Source organism: Pyxicephalus adspersus, chromosome 9 (assembly GCF_032062135.1).
Source record: "Pyxicephalus adspersus chromosome 9, UCB_Pads_2.0, whole genome shotgun sequence".
Taxonomy (NCBI): domain Eukaryota; kingdom Metazoa; phylum Chordata; class Amphibia; order Anura; family Pyxicephalidae; genus Pyxicephalus; species Pyxicephalus adspersus.
The window spans coordinates 40,221,265-40,238,300 of record NC_092866.1 but is presented as its reverse complement, the minus strand read 5'-3'; the positions used below and the strand labels follow the sequence as shown (position 1 = coordinate 40,238,300).

The 17,036-nt window shown below is 37.3% G+C and overlaps 1 protein-coding gene across 4 annotated transcripts in view; it reads right to left on the bottom strand.

The window, feature by feature from the left end:
• Positions 1 to 1,166: 1,166 nt before the first annotated feature.
• RASSF7 (Ras association domain family member 7) overlaps positions 1,167 to 17,036 on the bottom strand; it is a 48,595-nt gene continuing 32,725 nt past the window's right edge. For 3 of the 4 annotated variants that reach the window (XM_072421654.1, XM_072421652.1, XM_072421653.1), the window contains exons 2-6: positions 11,732 to 11,929; positions 10,489 to 11,390; positions 4,833 to 5,001; positions 3,930 to 4,025; positions 1,167 to 1,517 (exon numbers count right to left, since the gene is read on the bottom strand). In XM_072421654.1, coding sequence (XP_072277755.1) covers positions 1,486 to 1,517; positions 3,930 to 4,025; positions 4,833 to 5,001; positions 10,489 to 11,390; positions 11,732 to 11,834 — 1,302 coding nt within the window. In that variant the 5' untranslated portion in view covers positions 11,835 to 11,929 and the 3' untranslated portion in view covers positions 1,167 to 1,485. Of the gene's footprint in view, positions 1,518 to 3,876; positions 4,026 to 4,832; positions 5,002 to 10,488; positions 11,391 to 11,731; positions 11,930 to 17,036 lie in introns of all 4 variants that reach the window. The other variant, XM_072421655.1, reaches the window with a different exon arrangement.

Here is a 17,036-nt window from a genome sequence, read left to right as displayed (position 1 = left end):
ATACTCTTCAGGAAAAATAGTGTGCATTTTAAGAACACATTCCAGTTATTGGAACATAGGAAAGGAATCTTATACAATTTTCACTCTATTGTATAATGTGAATGCCTTCTGTCCTCCAGAGATATAAAATGTACCTTCTAGTAACCATTTGGGGTAGTGTGGGTATATAGGAACATTTGTCTAGGCTATGCGTTATACGTGACACTGCTTCAGTTCACTGAACCCCCTAAAGATCTGAATGCCAATAAAACAAATGAGAGCATTTCAATTTTTTTTCAAAAGTTTAAAAGTGATGAAAAATCTCAGGTCCATTTGTCACTGATCTGCTCAGAATTTATTGCAAGAACAGATTTAGGCCTTGTAGAGCTGCTAAATTTTCAGCACTGGAGGTAATTGTTAACCCCTTCGAAAGAAAATGTAATAATAGTACAGCTTTCTCATGAGGTCATTGAGTGGCCCACTCTGCTGGATTTATAAACCACACACTGCTAATAAGCACCATTGCTTACGTGGGGAAGATACAGCGGGGTGCCTTCCCCTCATCCTCACCTTTGCTGCTATAGAACAGAAAAGTAGTGCTGTCTGTACAGTGTTCTTTTGTTACTATTGTCCCTTGAAACGATCATGGTTTTCAGTGATAATATTGAATGATTGATGTAAACACAGGCTGCTCAACCCTTTAAGAGCAAAGCAATCGGAAGGCACCTTGCTAGTGAACCTTTAAATGGCGTCATGAGACACCTGCACATATGCCAGATTTTCCCGAGACAATCACAAACAACTATGGTTTGTATAAAGGTACCCTCATAATTTTGGGAACACCATTACTTAGCAGGATGCACTACACTGACCACCAATATAATAGGGTAATCTTTCCACTGCAGGGTAATCTTTCCACTGACCACCAATATAACAAGGTAATCTTTCCACTGAATACCAATATAGCGGGATATTCCTCCTGCTGACCACCCATGTAATGGCATTCTTCCCAGGGACCATCAATAGGTTTGGGATAAATTTTAGATTTTTTTTGCAGGTTATATTCGAAACAAAACATAAGTAGATTGTACTATAATAAAACAAATTGTACCAAATTAAATAAATAGCCCCCAGACCCTGAAAGGTTAAGGAATCAAAAAATGGATTAAAAATAAACTCAACCAAGAAACAGTACAAATGTATTTATTTAATATGTTTTTAAGATATGTGAAAATTGCACATTATTTCATCTGTCAAAGAATACATCCATATTAGAAAGAGAGCTTCATTTCACTGAAAATAAACATTCTCACCCATCATTTTTGCACATTTTAAGCATTCACGTTATATACATGTATAAAAGGATATTTATAGTACAAAATATTATAAACTGCTATATATACACATATTTATATAGATATATATCTTTAAACTGTACTTCCATCTTTACATATGTTTAAAAAAAAATACAAATATAAAGTTAGCTGTAATTCTGGTGTCATTCTTTTATGTCCAGGACGTGTCTTGAGGAGGCAGAACTGCAAGAGACAAACGATTGGGAATATTAGTGATGTAATATATGATATTATATGAGAAAGTCATGCATCAGACTACGACTTGACTTCAGGATCTGCGCTAGGCAGTTTTGAAATTTAGCCCTTTATTTTTTTTTTCAGAAAGCAAGTTTCTGATGACTATGAAATATGTGTGTAGAAATATATTTTATGTGATTATTTTATGACTTATGTGATTATTCATAGCATTTTATACACAGACTTACAATCACCCTTTATTGAACCCATTTATATATAAATGTGGCAGGGCAATGGATCTATTAAAAACTGAGATTTCACTTACTATATAAGCTTTAGGGCCAGGTCATGTTATTGTGCTACACTAATGTGCCTTATGGTAATGTGTTTTGAGTTAGGACTTTTTATTTGTTTAAATGGGATGTATTTTGAAGGAAGCCGAGAAATGCACAATAGCGAGATGTGCGAGAATTCATAAAAAATGCCACAGGATTTCATACATGTGTAATACCCACACACCTCTGTTACAGAGTGGTAAATGCACAAACTCTAATGTGTTCATTATATTCGGCTTCCCTGCATACTACAATGAACCAAATACTGTGAATGTTACAATTCTGACCCCAGAAGACCTTGCACTGCAATACAGGTGTTCTGCAAAGCTGCATTACTGCAGGCCACTGATGTGAATGTAATTTAAATGTGTGTCTAAAGCAAAATACTGCTAGCAACATTTATTTATTCACATTTTTTAATGTTTTTTTCCTCTAACCAAGATATTATAACCCCTTTCTCTATCAAACTGCAGCATTTTACAGAGATGACAATGCTTTACAGAAAATGACACATGATCCTAAAGAATTTAGATTTTAGAATGTAATATTTAGGTAAAGAGTTCTAAGACCATACTTCAGTCTACAGCCTATACATGATGATTCCAACTCCTCTGGTGATTTCCTCCTTTTACTGATCATTCCTGAAAGCATCCCCACTAAAGGCAAATGGCCCAATATTATCTACATTTCTAGTATGTTTATTTCCCTAGTAGGTAAACTTGATGGACTTGTGTCTTTTTCAACCTGTCTATGTAACTATGTAACTGACTACACTTTGATCAACATATTGGGTCTACAGACATATACAGCAGTACACACAGTATACCCAATCCTCCTCTGTCCTAGATGGAATTTAATAGGATCTATAGCCTATTTAAATATTTCAGAAGACCATAAAGTGATCAGTGCAGTAAAAGTCCACCAAGAAATGACAATAAAAGGCCTTTTGGTTTATAATGTTCCCCTTTGCATTCTGTGTTAAAAATTCCAACAAGAAGAGCGGAACACTATTCATGGCAAAGTGACTGGTTCTTTTGATAAAGCACCCACCCTAAAGTGTTTGCACCCTACCACTCTATTTGTTAGAATGTTTAGAAACACCCAGAATTTTCATGTATGTATTTCCTTTCCTTCCACAATTGTGGCCTATTTCCACGCCTGAAAACTGCAGACAAAGCTTCCACCGAGAGTAGGCTCAGAAGCACCCACCCATGCAGAATGGTGTTTTATGGTCAGTTTTACATACAAATGGTGCTCAGTAGGATATTTAAAGCTTTGGGTAGAGGTCAGCTGTACTATACAATAAAAATATATTTCTTCCTTCACTTCCACACACTCATAGTAAAACAATGATTTGATTGTGTTGAATTCATGCACAATACAGGTAAATCAAATAAAGAATTAGGTACATCTGCAACAGACTCATGATGATAAACATGCATCCAATCCACTGATTTAATTAGGTGTCATTTGAAGACAATCCCAATCATTTTATTGTGTACTAGTTCCTAGCATGATTAATGCTAAGATTCTGACATATAGGAAACCCTTACAGCTCAAATCTGCTTGGGTTTTATTTAGGAGAGGATGTATATGGCATTTAATTTTTTAGTTTCCTCCTTGCTTGTACAGACTCTTATTGTACATATTATATCCCATATGTGAAATGTTTAAAATGTCCCTACCATATGTCCTCAACATTGTCACCTAATGGGGGAGCCAATTACCCTACCAGAGTGGCTAGGAATGAACAAAAATCAAACCTGGAACTATATTGCTGCAAGTTTAGAATGCTAACTACTGAACCATTGATGTATGTCACTGTGTAATGTATTTGACAATGGGCACAAAAAAGCCACACTCACAGATGCCAATTTTATAGGTTGTACTTAAGAGTTTCATAAATTTCCCAAAAGCAGGAGCTTTGTATTTTCTATGTGCTGTATACCGTCCTAGGCAGGCCCACACATTTGTTTCATCGTGAGTCTGTATGCAAGACAGCAATTATTATACATGCAAAAAGCACCCACCACCAGGAGAGCAAGAAGCAGAATGCGCAGAGCGAGGAGTCACACATACACACCCTCAGGATTCCGACCAGAGAGCAGTGAGTTCTGTAAATTCCGAGGATGGCCCATCAGATGATTGGTGGCATGTCGTGGCAGAGAATCAGTGGACCCTGTACAAGAACATTTATTAATAAATTAGAATATTACATTGTTCTATATAGTGCTCGTAGACCTGGTAAACTGGAGAAATAAGGCAGTGTCCTGGTACTTGCATTTCATTTCTGATCTGAACTACTAAAATCAAAAAGCTTGTATGAAATGAACCACATCATGCTGTGCACTACAGTCTATAGCAGCCTATCATTCAGAATTCCTTTAGACTCTAGGTTCCTTCAGGGGTATCTAGGGGTTCTATGGAGAACTTTTGACTCATAGATATGTAGGCAATGATACCAATATCTTCAGGTATTTGTAAAGGGGCATTCTTTTCACTGACACTGATGTAAGGAACATTCTTTCCTCTGACCACCTATGTAAGGAACATTCTTCCTAATAACTACCAATGTAAGGAACATGCTGCCCATGACTTAATGTACTGTAAGTAGTTAGTTGTACATATGGTCATTATTGGCAGGGGGTCCCCGAGACCTGAAAGTAGTTATCGGGGGTTCCTTCATTTAAGAAAAGTTCTAAAGCAATACACAACATCCCAATAAATAAGCAGTTCAGCAGGACAAAGTGAATTTATTAAGAGGATACAATTGTAACACTAGACACTTCCAACATTCACTCACAGAGATAAAGTACAATCACTGTAAATAAAACTTTTAAAATATTGGAGGTTAAACTTTTTTCCGCTAAGTACAAAGCTGCTTGTATATAAGGTAAACAAATCAGCACCAAGTTTACTATATAGAAAATAGATCTAGGTGTTCAAAAAAGAAATCTATAAAAGATTCTTAGATTGACATTCATACCGTTACTCCTATGTTGTTCTTCCCATTGTAAGTTGCCTTGTTCATTCAGGAATTCTTCATTAGGTCGTGGATGCCCATTGGTGACAGTGGAGCCCGTCTGCTGAATAAATTGCTGAAGGTTACACTGTCTGAGGTCCTTATTGAGCTCTTCAAGTTCCTGAGTTTTGACCTGTAGATAGATTTTTTAATAAATTCTTATTGAAGTGCATAATTAAAATATGAAAGTCACCACATTCACAATGTACTCATAAGGAGTCTATGGAATTATTATACAGCCAAATGTGTTGCTTACATTCATGGACATTGGGTTTTAAGTAAACTTGTCACTATGGGGGCTGCCATTGCTGGTCTTCTGAAAATTCCACTTGATTGGCTTTTGATTGGCAAAACCCCTGGCTTTATTACTTCACTGACAACAGTCAGAGGTCCTTATCTGCATACCTGATCCACATATTGCTGTATTAAGGGCTACAAATAAATTAGGAATTACACATTGGTGTAACTAATGGCCACAATCATATGCTGTAGAATTAAACTAACTCCACGTGTCATTGAATACCCTTGTGGGGCCATAGTCAAGCTTTAGTACGAATGGGTAAAATGTTAGTTGTACACCCTCTATATTGCTCTTACAGGAGACAAGTGATTCAGAAAAAGTAATATGAAATTTAGTTGTGTAGAATATAACGTAAACATACATCTAGTCAGCAATGCCTCACTTTTCCAGCAGAATAAATCTGTAACAACCTTTCTCTACCCATTTCATACCTAAACTGCAAATGAAAAAAAAAAACTCCCTCCAATATAACCCAAGGTGAAATGTTTGGCTCAGTGCTTAGCACTCTGGCCTTTGCAGCACTGGGGCCCCACGTTTGATTCTTGGCCAGGACTCTATCTGCAAGGAGTTTCTATGTTATCCCCATGTTTGGGTGGGTTTCCTCTGTGCACTCTGGTTTGCTCCCTCATCCCAAATTCAGTTAGGTTTATTGGCTTCTGATTTTTTGTTGTCACCAAATAAAACATATTTCAGCAAGAATAAAAAATTATAGGGAGCCAATATATACAAATACTATATACAGGAAGCCCAAACTACCCCCTCAGTTTTAAGTACAGGTATTGTGGTAATGCACCAGTCCACTCCATTCCTGCTTACTGTACATACCATACAGAAAGTCCAAACTAACCATATCAGTACCAAGGCATTAAAAAAAACTAGCCAATCAGATTAAAGCCTGCTTTTAATGTTTGAATGTGATTGGTGACATTGGTGAGTTGCTCTGTGTGCTGAGACTGCAGTAGATTCCATAAAATTGCATTTTGTAATTGTATCACATTTATATCACCAGGGACACACTAATATTTTCACTTGTTGAAAGAAATCCTGTCTGTAACTCATCTACAGTCACTTTTCCACATATGGATTTGAAAAAAATGTATATAGAAATCAGTCCATTTTATGGAAAATATATTTGTTTTTAATAATATTATCAATGATGAAACATAATGGATCAATGCTGTGTTCAACTGAATTTTAAATAACCACTGTTCATATCTGTGAAAAATATTAGGCTATACTGGATGAGCTTACTTGCTATTTTTATATTTTCAGGTATGTGAATGCGATACCTAGCTCTCATTGGTTGATATTGCAAGTGTTTATCATTGGATTTGCTTGTGTGAAGCCAATTTTATTTATGAAACAATAGTGTACAAAAGTAAATCAAATCTGACAGAAAGGAAGGCCAAGGAAAAGGGGGAAGTGTGAATGCAGATAGAAAGCTTACTGAAAAGTAATAGCAGCTGAACAACTCATTTTTTATATTTTGCAGTTCACAAATATTCCACTAGATGGCGCTAATGCATGTAGCTGAGCATATTATGGAGGAGACAAAGAACAGGTTTATCAGTTACCATTCCCATACACTCAGCACATTAATTTCCTATTAATCATCCCTACAACAAATATTTCATTGTATAATGCACAAAATATGTGACTCATAAGCCTCACTCTGCCTTACTGTATATAAAAAGTCACTTGTTTAGCACAGTTCTGTCATTTTATTGGTAGATTTTTTTAAATAAAAGTTGTGGTGGTGGGGTAAAGATAAAGGTGCAGGTTTAAAGACCACTAAAAATGGGAAAATGATTTGTCCCTAATAGAGAATGCCTAAGTATTAATTTTAAGATGGGGATTGGGGTGGTTGTGGTCTCCAGGGAAGACTGGTGAGGAATGCTGATCATCCCTTTAAGAGGGATCAGAATTTTTCTCTGTTGGCCCTGAAGTTTAGGCTGTCTGCTGTTTGGGATTTCTGCAGCCTGGCCACCCATTTCCACCACTTGACCTATTGTCATATCTGGCCGACTATAAAAGGCCTGGGAATCTGACATGCAAGGTCTGTGCTGGGGAGACTCTGCACCCTGTACTTTGCTATGTCCTAACAGACTGCTGCTGTTCTGGGATGAGTTATTCAGATCTGCGAGTTTATTAGACTGAGCCACAGCCTAAAGTATGGAGAATAGGCGATAGATAATATAAGATTTACTTTGTTTTTTTTTTTTATATATATAATTGGAGCCATTTCAATTTGCTGCTGTGGGACCCCAAACTCTCCACCCAAAGAGACTTTGGTGTTTGGTACCTTCCTACCCTAAAATTACCATCAGAACACTCTTTCTGCCAAACCAATATATATATATATATATATATATATATATATATATATATATATATATATATATATATATATATATATATATACACACACACACAGACACACGCACTGATTTTTGAAATATAGTCCCATGCAGTTGCTTAGATGTGCTTAGTGGTTTGATTTATTACATAGGGGACGCAGTGGCTTGTTTGCACTTGCTGTGAATCACCAATATCACAGGTGCATTTAGTTTTTGCCCCAAGCAGCAAAGTATGAACAGCACAGCTACAGCAGAGTTATAAAAAGTTTCCTTCTGTGTGTCCTGAATGAGGAGAGGAGGGGGAGTTCATTCTTTATGTGTGGTATTTGCTTTGCTGTGAGATATTTTCATCATTTTTCACAAATATCACACCGGCTAATGTACGAATAGAATTATCAATGCAAATGCCATATGCAGTTACCTGTGCATTTTTGCGTGGTATTCTAACATATATTGCCATAAATATGTATGTAAAAAGCCAATTCATTGATGGAAATTGACCCTTATTTTCTGTAGGCTATACTGAGCAAGGAAAATGGAAGGTACATGTACAGGACTTCTGATTGGCTGTGAGATTGGTTTATCAGAAGGTTGTGGTTATTCTGTTGTACCTCTCTTCATTTCACCCAGATATCAATGTAATAATTGGACGTTTTTTTAGTGCAAAGGTTTAGTTTTAGAAGGCTTAGAAATAAATGCGAGAATTTAAAACAAACAGAGATTTGTGTCTTGAGGTGTTGACCTAGGGTAGTAAAGTAGGTTGACTCTGAAAACTTTTAGATTGAAGATTATATTGAGTTCAAATTATGCTTAGAATGTATATGTACAATGTGCCACCATGGCTTTAGCCCCACCAGGTATTTTCTAAGCCATTGTTTCTCAACTAGGGTTCCTCCAGAGATTGCTATTGCTAGGGGTTCCTTGAACAATAAGAAGTTTGTGACTTTCAGGTCAGTTTAACTAATGCCTATGATTTTTGTGGCTATCTGCAAGGATGGCAGTCTTCCAATTGGTCAGAAATGTAAGAGGCATTCTGAGCACAACGTTAATGTATTGTGAGCTGTGGATATAGTAATTATAGCAGGAGTTCCCTGAAGACCGGAAAGATATTTCAAGGGGATCCCTCAAAGAAAAAGGTTGCAAAACCCTGACCTTAGGATCTTTTTTTTTTTAGCTGCTGGACCTTACTGGACCCTGGCAGCAAGGCAATGTGCTTGGCTGGCCAATCAAAAGCTGGCAGGATGGATAAAACATCCTCAAATATAAGTTAAAGCCCTGCAGATGGAAAATGAAAAAGTCCTGCAGAAAGGGAGAGCTGATTTATACAGTGCTCAATGGCATTACTATAAGAAGTAGGAAGGCGTGGTGAATCGTTACTAGGACAGAAATAAAAAAAAATGGAATTTTAGATGAGGTATGGTCCTCAAAAAAAATGTGCAGAGAAGGCTGTGAACTGATAAAAACGTACAGAATTTATGAAAAGCACAAGGCCAAAGGAATCTTTTAATGCCAAATTAGTATTACCAAGTGAAATTTTATGATATTAACCTAAGAAAAAAAGAATGAATGAGTATTCTGACAGGCTGTTATGAACAGGAATAGTCTTTCACATTTCTATATATGAGATTGCCATTTAATTCAATTCTCATGTGCTAGCCCTATTTGTCTTATTGCAGGTGTTGAATAAGATCAAAACAGTAAATCAGTTGCTGTATTGCGGAAGCTGGACTGAGTTTTGAAATGTTTGTAATAATGGTAAAAACTCTTGACAAAGTCTGTCTGTACATCCCCTTCCCCTTTTTATTGCCAATATTGACAGAGCAAGAGATAGCTGGGATAGAAGAAAGATAGAGGAATATTAGGACGTTCCATACTGCAGAGCATATTTCTTGGTGTCTTTGTTCCTACTTGTTTTACTTTTATGTATGTTGTAAGGCAAATAATTACTTTTTTCTTTCATTTTCAGGGTTAAACTGTTAATATGATGCCAGATTTGTATAAGGCATTGACCTTTAAACATAATATTGATTTTCTGCCAATGCAATCTTGCATTATAAGTGGCCTTGACTGCCTTAGAGTAAGCCTTGCCCTACAAACAAGGTCTTCTTATTTACTTTGCCCTCTCCCATGCCACATCATGCCTTTAAAAAGAAAAAAACCTAAAGGAAAAAAGTTAAATATATTCACCTTCCCCCAGCTTCTGTACTGCAAAGGGTGACATCCAGCTCATTCTGAATAGATTCCAGAGAATGCTGAGTGGTCAAATATAAAAACATGACACTGTAGCACAGTATGAGCACAGTATGAGGGGTGTCTTCTCAGCATTCCCAATGGTCTAAACCAGAATAAGCATGAAATTACCTTTGCTGGGCTCTTGCTTAGGCATTTTTGTTGCAAGATCCATTTTAGGCAGCGTACTAAGGAACAGCAAGCTAAATATGCTGTTTAGCTGTATGTAAAGCATATGTTTTGCTGATTTGTTGTGGTGGTGGAATTATCGTATGCGCCTACTGGAACTGCTATTCTCATGCACTTTTAGTTAGTCCCACTGCACTCCTAGTTATGTGTAGCTTATTTAAAAGACACTCTTATGAGATATTGACACTCTTATGAAATATTGTGTTACTCTACAAAATGAGTAGTTCAGGTGGTATGCACCCTTGAAATTATCAACATATCAAGAGAGTATTTTTTGTGTACTTTGAATTGACAGATTAAACAGAAATGAGCAGAAAACGTTAAAAAGAATATAAAAGTATATTTGATTTTGCATTTAAAAAATTTTTTGTTACAAGTATGCAGTCTTATGCTCTCAAATTCTGAAAAGGAGCCACTTTCTGAAGAGACATGAAAGGTCCACCAATGCTTAATAAAAAGGCTTATAGTAGAAGCTGTGAAGTAAAACAATTTCTTGACTTTATACACATAGCCCAAGCCTTGTTCTACAGGTATATAAGCCTACCTCAAGCATTCTTTTGGCTTCATCGCAAGCCCTTCCCACATTGGTCAAATTAGTCTCCATTTGTTGGGTTTGATCAATCTTTGCCTCTAGCTCTTTTCTCATTTTATTTACCATTTCCTCAATTTCAGCTTGACTGGGTTCTCCAGAAAGTCTCTTTGAGGTCTCTTTCTGGATTTCCCTCTCTAATGCCTCAGTCCTTTCACTCAGTTCTTTGATTTTCAAGGTGTAATCTTCCATTGTTGCTCTCAAGTTCTTCATTTTCTCCTGTCTTTTTTGCTCATCAGCTCTTTCTCTATCCAGTTCATCCAACCAAAACATTTCCTCCCCAAGTTCTACATCATTTCGGCGAATAAGTTTCTCCAAGAAAGCCACTTCATCCTCCTCCTCCTCCTGGTAACGCCCACCAACCCTGCCTCGTTCCCATGTCTGAAGGTCCTTGCCTATAGAGGTGTTCTGCATCTCCAAAGCCTTCAACTGTTCCTGTTGTTGTAACACCAGCTTAAACACTTCATCCTTGCTGGGTTGCTTATGAGAATTGTCTTTTGCAACTGTACCGTTTTGGTACTTCTGTCTGTGTTTTAGCAAAAGGTCATTTGAACTCATAGGTCCTAAATTGAAAGTCAAAGATTTTTTAGGTTCTTTTGACCTTGTGACTTCTGGATTGTTTGCCCTTGGATTGATAGGCAGGCTGGACCTTGCAAAAGTTCTCTCTGGAGGAGGAGGAGGCCCATTGTCTGAAGATGGACGTTCAGCTAAGCTGGGCCCTGTGCGTTTCAGTATGAAATGGACATCATTGGCGTATTGTCCACTTTTGGACAAGAATTCCAAAGGTCTCTCATGGGGCAAAAGCTGTCTCTCTTTGTCCCGTAGTGTCTGAATGAGAACATAGCGTCCGGTCTGACCTGTATAAAAAGAAGAAGAATATAAGATATAGGCTAAGTCTGTAGAAAGTTCAATCTGTGTTAGTTAGGTTCAGTGTAACATGAAAGTTTAAAATATAAGGAATTATTTGGCCATGTGTTTATTTACATTAAAAAATGAATGTTAAACTATGTATTAAAATATGTTTAATGTTGTTGCAGAAGTCATCCGGTGACTTTATTAAGGTGTATGGTCATCCATATATCTGGCCAGATTTCAATTATTTGAATTGGTTAGATTGTCACTTGTGAGGTTAGCACTGTAATTGACCGAATAACCAAGGCTTTAAAGCTATGTCTGTGATGTTCTGTGATGGACTCACCTATGGCCTGGGCCAGCGCAATGACTACGTCCTGACAGGATGTTTTCTCTGTAACCCCACATACGACTCTCTGTACTCCATCCACCCAGACTTTCAACTCCATGCTGAAGGATAGGGCACAGGCAGCTTGAGAGACGGCTGTTTATTGTGGAAGTCTATTCTTTAGTTTTTCCTCATCACAATTTTCCAGGTACAAACCTAGAAACAAAATAAATATAACATGTTAATAAAAATTAGTATTTGACATTGTACTATCATCATGTACACATGTATTTCATAAAACCAAAGAAGACAAAAATCTGAATCATTAGTTATTTTGGATCCACAAAAGGATATGAACCAAAAATTTTGGCTAATTAAAAAGAAATTAAGTAAAACTAAGCCTGAGAGGAGATTGCAATTTAAAGAAAGCCCCTGTAGCTAGGCTTCACAGGCTTGCAGATGTACTTTTTTCTTTTATTAGTAGAACACAAGGACAACCCTAAATAATCCCTTATGGCAATAGTGATTTGAGATCATATATCAAATATTAACAATATCCAGTGGTCTAGCCCACCAGTCCTGTACCTCAACATTCACCCACTGTTATGAACAAACTCATTAAGTAATGCTGTGAGGACTGTGGGCCAGAGGCATTTGAGCTTTGCATCAGTTACTAATTTGTGCCAGAATTTAACTAAAATATGATGAGTCTTCAAAAAAAGTTTTAGGATTGCTCCCGCTGTTGCCAAAGATTATTGATGGTTGCAATGGACAGAGAACTTTTATCTTCTATTTGTGTGAACAATTAAAGTCATTAAAACAGATTACCAGTAATCAGTGGCATTGTAACACATGTAAAGTTTTAGATGGCAACCTTTTTTTTTCTTTTAATAGTGAAGCATATTTAAAGGTCCATGAGTGTTAATAAAGTATTATGGTAATATGGCTACACCCAAATTGAAAATAAGGAATGCTACAACATGCTCATAGCAGTAGACTTAGAAGTGCGTTGTCAGCACTGTGATTGATGACGGGATTGTGTTTATAAACAGAATGACCTGGACATAATAAAGAAGACAATATAGAGGATGGAATGAAGGCCTGCCCAGAAACGCAGAGACACACACACTGAGTCAGAAGGAAAAAATTCCAAGATATAACATGCAAATCAAGTTATGGGATATTTATATCTACGTATGTACAGAACAACATGTCTCACTCACACAACAGCAGCCGCATAGGAATGGAAGTGTCATACCATGTTCAGCCAATGCATCATTTTAAGTCACTTGTTTGCTTAAGGTGTTTTCACTACATTATAGATCATTGTGAGTGTCACAATATACTTCACACACTGGATCAATCTTTTTTTTCATAGCATGTTCTACCAAGAACCATTCACACAAGGTAATTTACCGCCACTGGTTATAATTCTGCCGTACATTTACAGAGTACATTTGGTAAATGATTACCAGGCACATTGTAGGAGACGTAGCCATTTCCTTTGATTTTTGTCAAACTGTTTTCTTTGCCAAGGCCACTGGCTGGACTAAGTGATTGTTATTAAGGTAGGAATTCATTTTTAAATGTGTGCTTGAAATACAAAAGCAAAACTATACTTGATCAGCTTACTTGTCATTTCTACAAAGCAGTCAACTTCTAAAGAGGGGGGCAGCATAACGTCAGTGGACTGGAAGTTGGAGACTATGACGTGGTGGATGGTGGATAGTATGACAGCAAGCATTTAGCTCAACACCATACACTGCAGGGAGTTGAATAGTGGACAACATTCTAGCCATATACAACCATCAGACAAAGAGAATTCCCCCACTTATAATTTATTAATACCAGGACCTAAGGGTTGATAATGTACACAGTGGATGTGTATCCACTGGCTGATGGTTGTCAGAGTCAGGAATGCATTTCTTACTTTGTGCCTTTTTACTTTAATGTTATAGAGAAGAAAAGATGGGGTGGGAATTTGTAGTCCCAATATACTTGTCTCTTAGGGTGATGATACTATTCCCACATACATACAATGTACTGAAGCATTGTTGCCATCCTAGGCCATTCCTGGCAGAATTGCCAGTTAAAAAGAGCCTGAAAAAAAAAGGAAACCAATGCAGCCACCACTTGTAAGTGCCGGACAATACATTTTTTGCTCTATACACTAATGTCTTGATCAGAATGTCTGTCAGTGAAACCATTTTTTGGTGTTTGGAACATCCCAACTCCCATGCATCTTTTCAGCTTAGAAAATTAGGAGATATGATTACATGTATTATAGCACAAATTCAAATTGTGCCTGTAGGCAATGCATTTATTCAACCTTCTATATGACTACTACTGGGCACCTCAAACAACATTTTATCCTTGTAGATTTACACTGGACCCATTCTTGAATCCCAACCCTGCGATGCAGAAGTTCTAGCTCTCTTGGAACCACTTCCTTCCTTAGAATTTTGGCCTACAATCAAAGCCTATGAGAAATGAAATCTCAAATAAGAACATTTTATATATGCTCTTATATGAGATTTTAAACTTTTTTAGTTTTCAGTAACACAAAGTTTTGTAGCTCAAAATGATTACTGATGCATAGCATTGTGACAAAATAACATGAAGAATACAGAGACAGCTAGTTAAACTTTAAAAATCTAAAAAAAACAAACAAACAAACTGATGTAGCAAGTTCTAACTTCATATGAAACCAGATGCTTGGGTAATACCAACCAGGAATCAGCCTACTCATAGCTCGCATTCTATTATTAACTTCATGACTCATTAAACAAATTATCATATGCTGTGGACATGGAGGTACACGCCCAGTACAGGAGAACACATGGGGAATGTAGACTGCAACCAAGTAAAGATTGTAGAACATTTTCATGACCTCAACTTACATGTTACCACACAAATTATGTCATATGTAGATCAACCTTCCCAACTTTTGTCAAAGCACAACAGTTCTCTGCTAGAGTTCAGAGTATTAGCATATTGATGGTATTATAGTTAGTGTCATTCTATTCACATTTAAAGCATAACGACAAAAAAAAAAAAAAAAAGAGAACAGGAATACCTTGAAGTCTATTTATTAATATTTTCACCCTAGAATAATGCAACTAACACCCATTTTTTAATCAAATCAAGTAGTAAATAATGGGCGACAGGGTTCTCCCCAGGCACTTTAGCTGGGCGCACCACCCAGCACTTTTCAGCACCCACCCGGCTGTTTTTGGGTGGTTACCAAAGAGTTTGGTCACAATACAGGGGCTGCCACCAACTTAAAATTTCTTCCCACCCGGCTTAAAAAAATTTCTGGGTTGAGCACTGGGCGAGTGTGTAAGTTGTGTGACTCTTGGTTAAAGGCACTTCTCTGATAATGTGGGAAAGGATTATACCCATGTTATGACCACGTTTTTGTGCAAGCAAAGCAAGAATATTTTTTGTTGTAGTAGAAATGGTTAAAGCTGACCTCCCTCTATCCCAAACTGCTTCCCTGTCTATTGTCCTATTTCTAACCAATCACTGGTATTACACAAAATAAATCTAAAAGCTCTTTTTCACGTACCTAATGTACCATTTGTTGTGTGTCCACATCACTGCCTAATGTGGACACTTCCTATTATTTTCTTCTGAATTATATGTTCTGAGACGGGCTTTAAAACTGATGCACACATTAGTGATAGCTTCTGAGTTTTACAAGCAATGATGCCACTGGGTACAGTGATCAACTGCAAACATTTCAGTTTGTGCCAAATGCAAGACAAGTGAACATTTCCATCAGATAAATCAAAGTGTCAGTGTTTATTTGGCTAGCTTGTAGACTATTGAAGAAAACCAGTCAGAAAGCAAAAAGATAGAAAAGACTATTAAAACAAATAATGACTCTTCAAATACTCATGTCATAACAAACAAATCTAACTGACCAAGTAGCCTTTACGAAGAGCATTCGCTTCCACTTTTCAGACTGCTTGTTTCTAGTAGGAAAGTGGCTCTTCAGAGGAAATCCATTGTCCAAACATAATAACCATCATTTGTCAGTTGTTATGGATTGCTCACAGTCATGTTTAAAGGCACGTGAGAAATAAATTCTATGAATATGACTCATTATCCATAGTGGACATTGTGTCATGCAGCTGCTTTCAGTGATTAAAATAGATAAAATCAAGGATGATCGTACACAGTTTTAATGTGTATAGACTTATGCCATTGAAGAAAACAATATGTAGACTGCCAGTACTACTCAAAGTACTACGCAAATACAGTTGCTGTGCTATAGTCTTAATGTTTCCTTATTCCACCTTAGTCTGTGTGATAAATAATTTGCTGTAGCTCCTTATATGTTAGGTGGAAACCCTTGCATTCCAAATCCTGATGCAACTTCTTCTCTTTTAAACCAAGTTTTACATTTGACTGGTAGCCACAAGGAACCTCTTAAGCTACGTACACACTTCCAATTATTATCGTCGGAAAACGAACGACGAACGTTCCTGCACGATATATATGAACGATCGTATAGCACCGATACTGCACATAGAGGTAACGACACGATCGTTCGTAGATATTGTACACACAATAGATACGATAGTTTAAGCGATAGAGGAACTATGTGCACGACAGGAAAGTGAACGGACGTTCGTTCATCACGCATGCTCTGAACATGGACGATCAACGAACGACCGTACACACGAACGATGTTCAACGATCGTCGTCCAATCCGATCCGCCGGTCCGGTCGTTCGTTTCCAGCGACTTTCCTCGTTCGTCGGCGTCGTTGTTTACTTTTTTACGAACGATTTTTTGCCCAATCGATCGTTCGTCGTTCGATTGGAACGATAAAAATTGGAAGTGTGTACGCACCTTAAGTATCTTGGTATATTAGGCATTTTCTGTGAGAGAAAGAGGTGTTACCAAAGTGGTGCCCAGATTTTGGTATAAGACTGTATAGATCAGCTATTCTCATCAGGTTACCGTGGAACTCTAGGGTCCAGGTGGTCACCAAGCTGCTGCTGCTCCTTGACTTCCCATTTGATGGTGCCAGCATAGTTCTATGCCCAATACCACTTGGCAGAGCCATGGCATGAAACCAGAGATCCCTAAAATGATGACCTTTGAACCACAGATGTTTAGGGCATTCTTTCATCTTACAACCAATTTAGCCACCATTTCTCCCACTGACCCTAATAAAATGGTCTTATGGTTGCCTAAGATCTAGAATTCCACAATTTTTCTAGAAATAATATATTTTTAGCCATCCCTTTTTTTCAAATTATGTCCATTGTAACCACCATTTTGCCCACTGACCCCAATAAATTGGTTTTAGA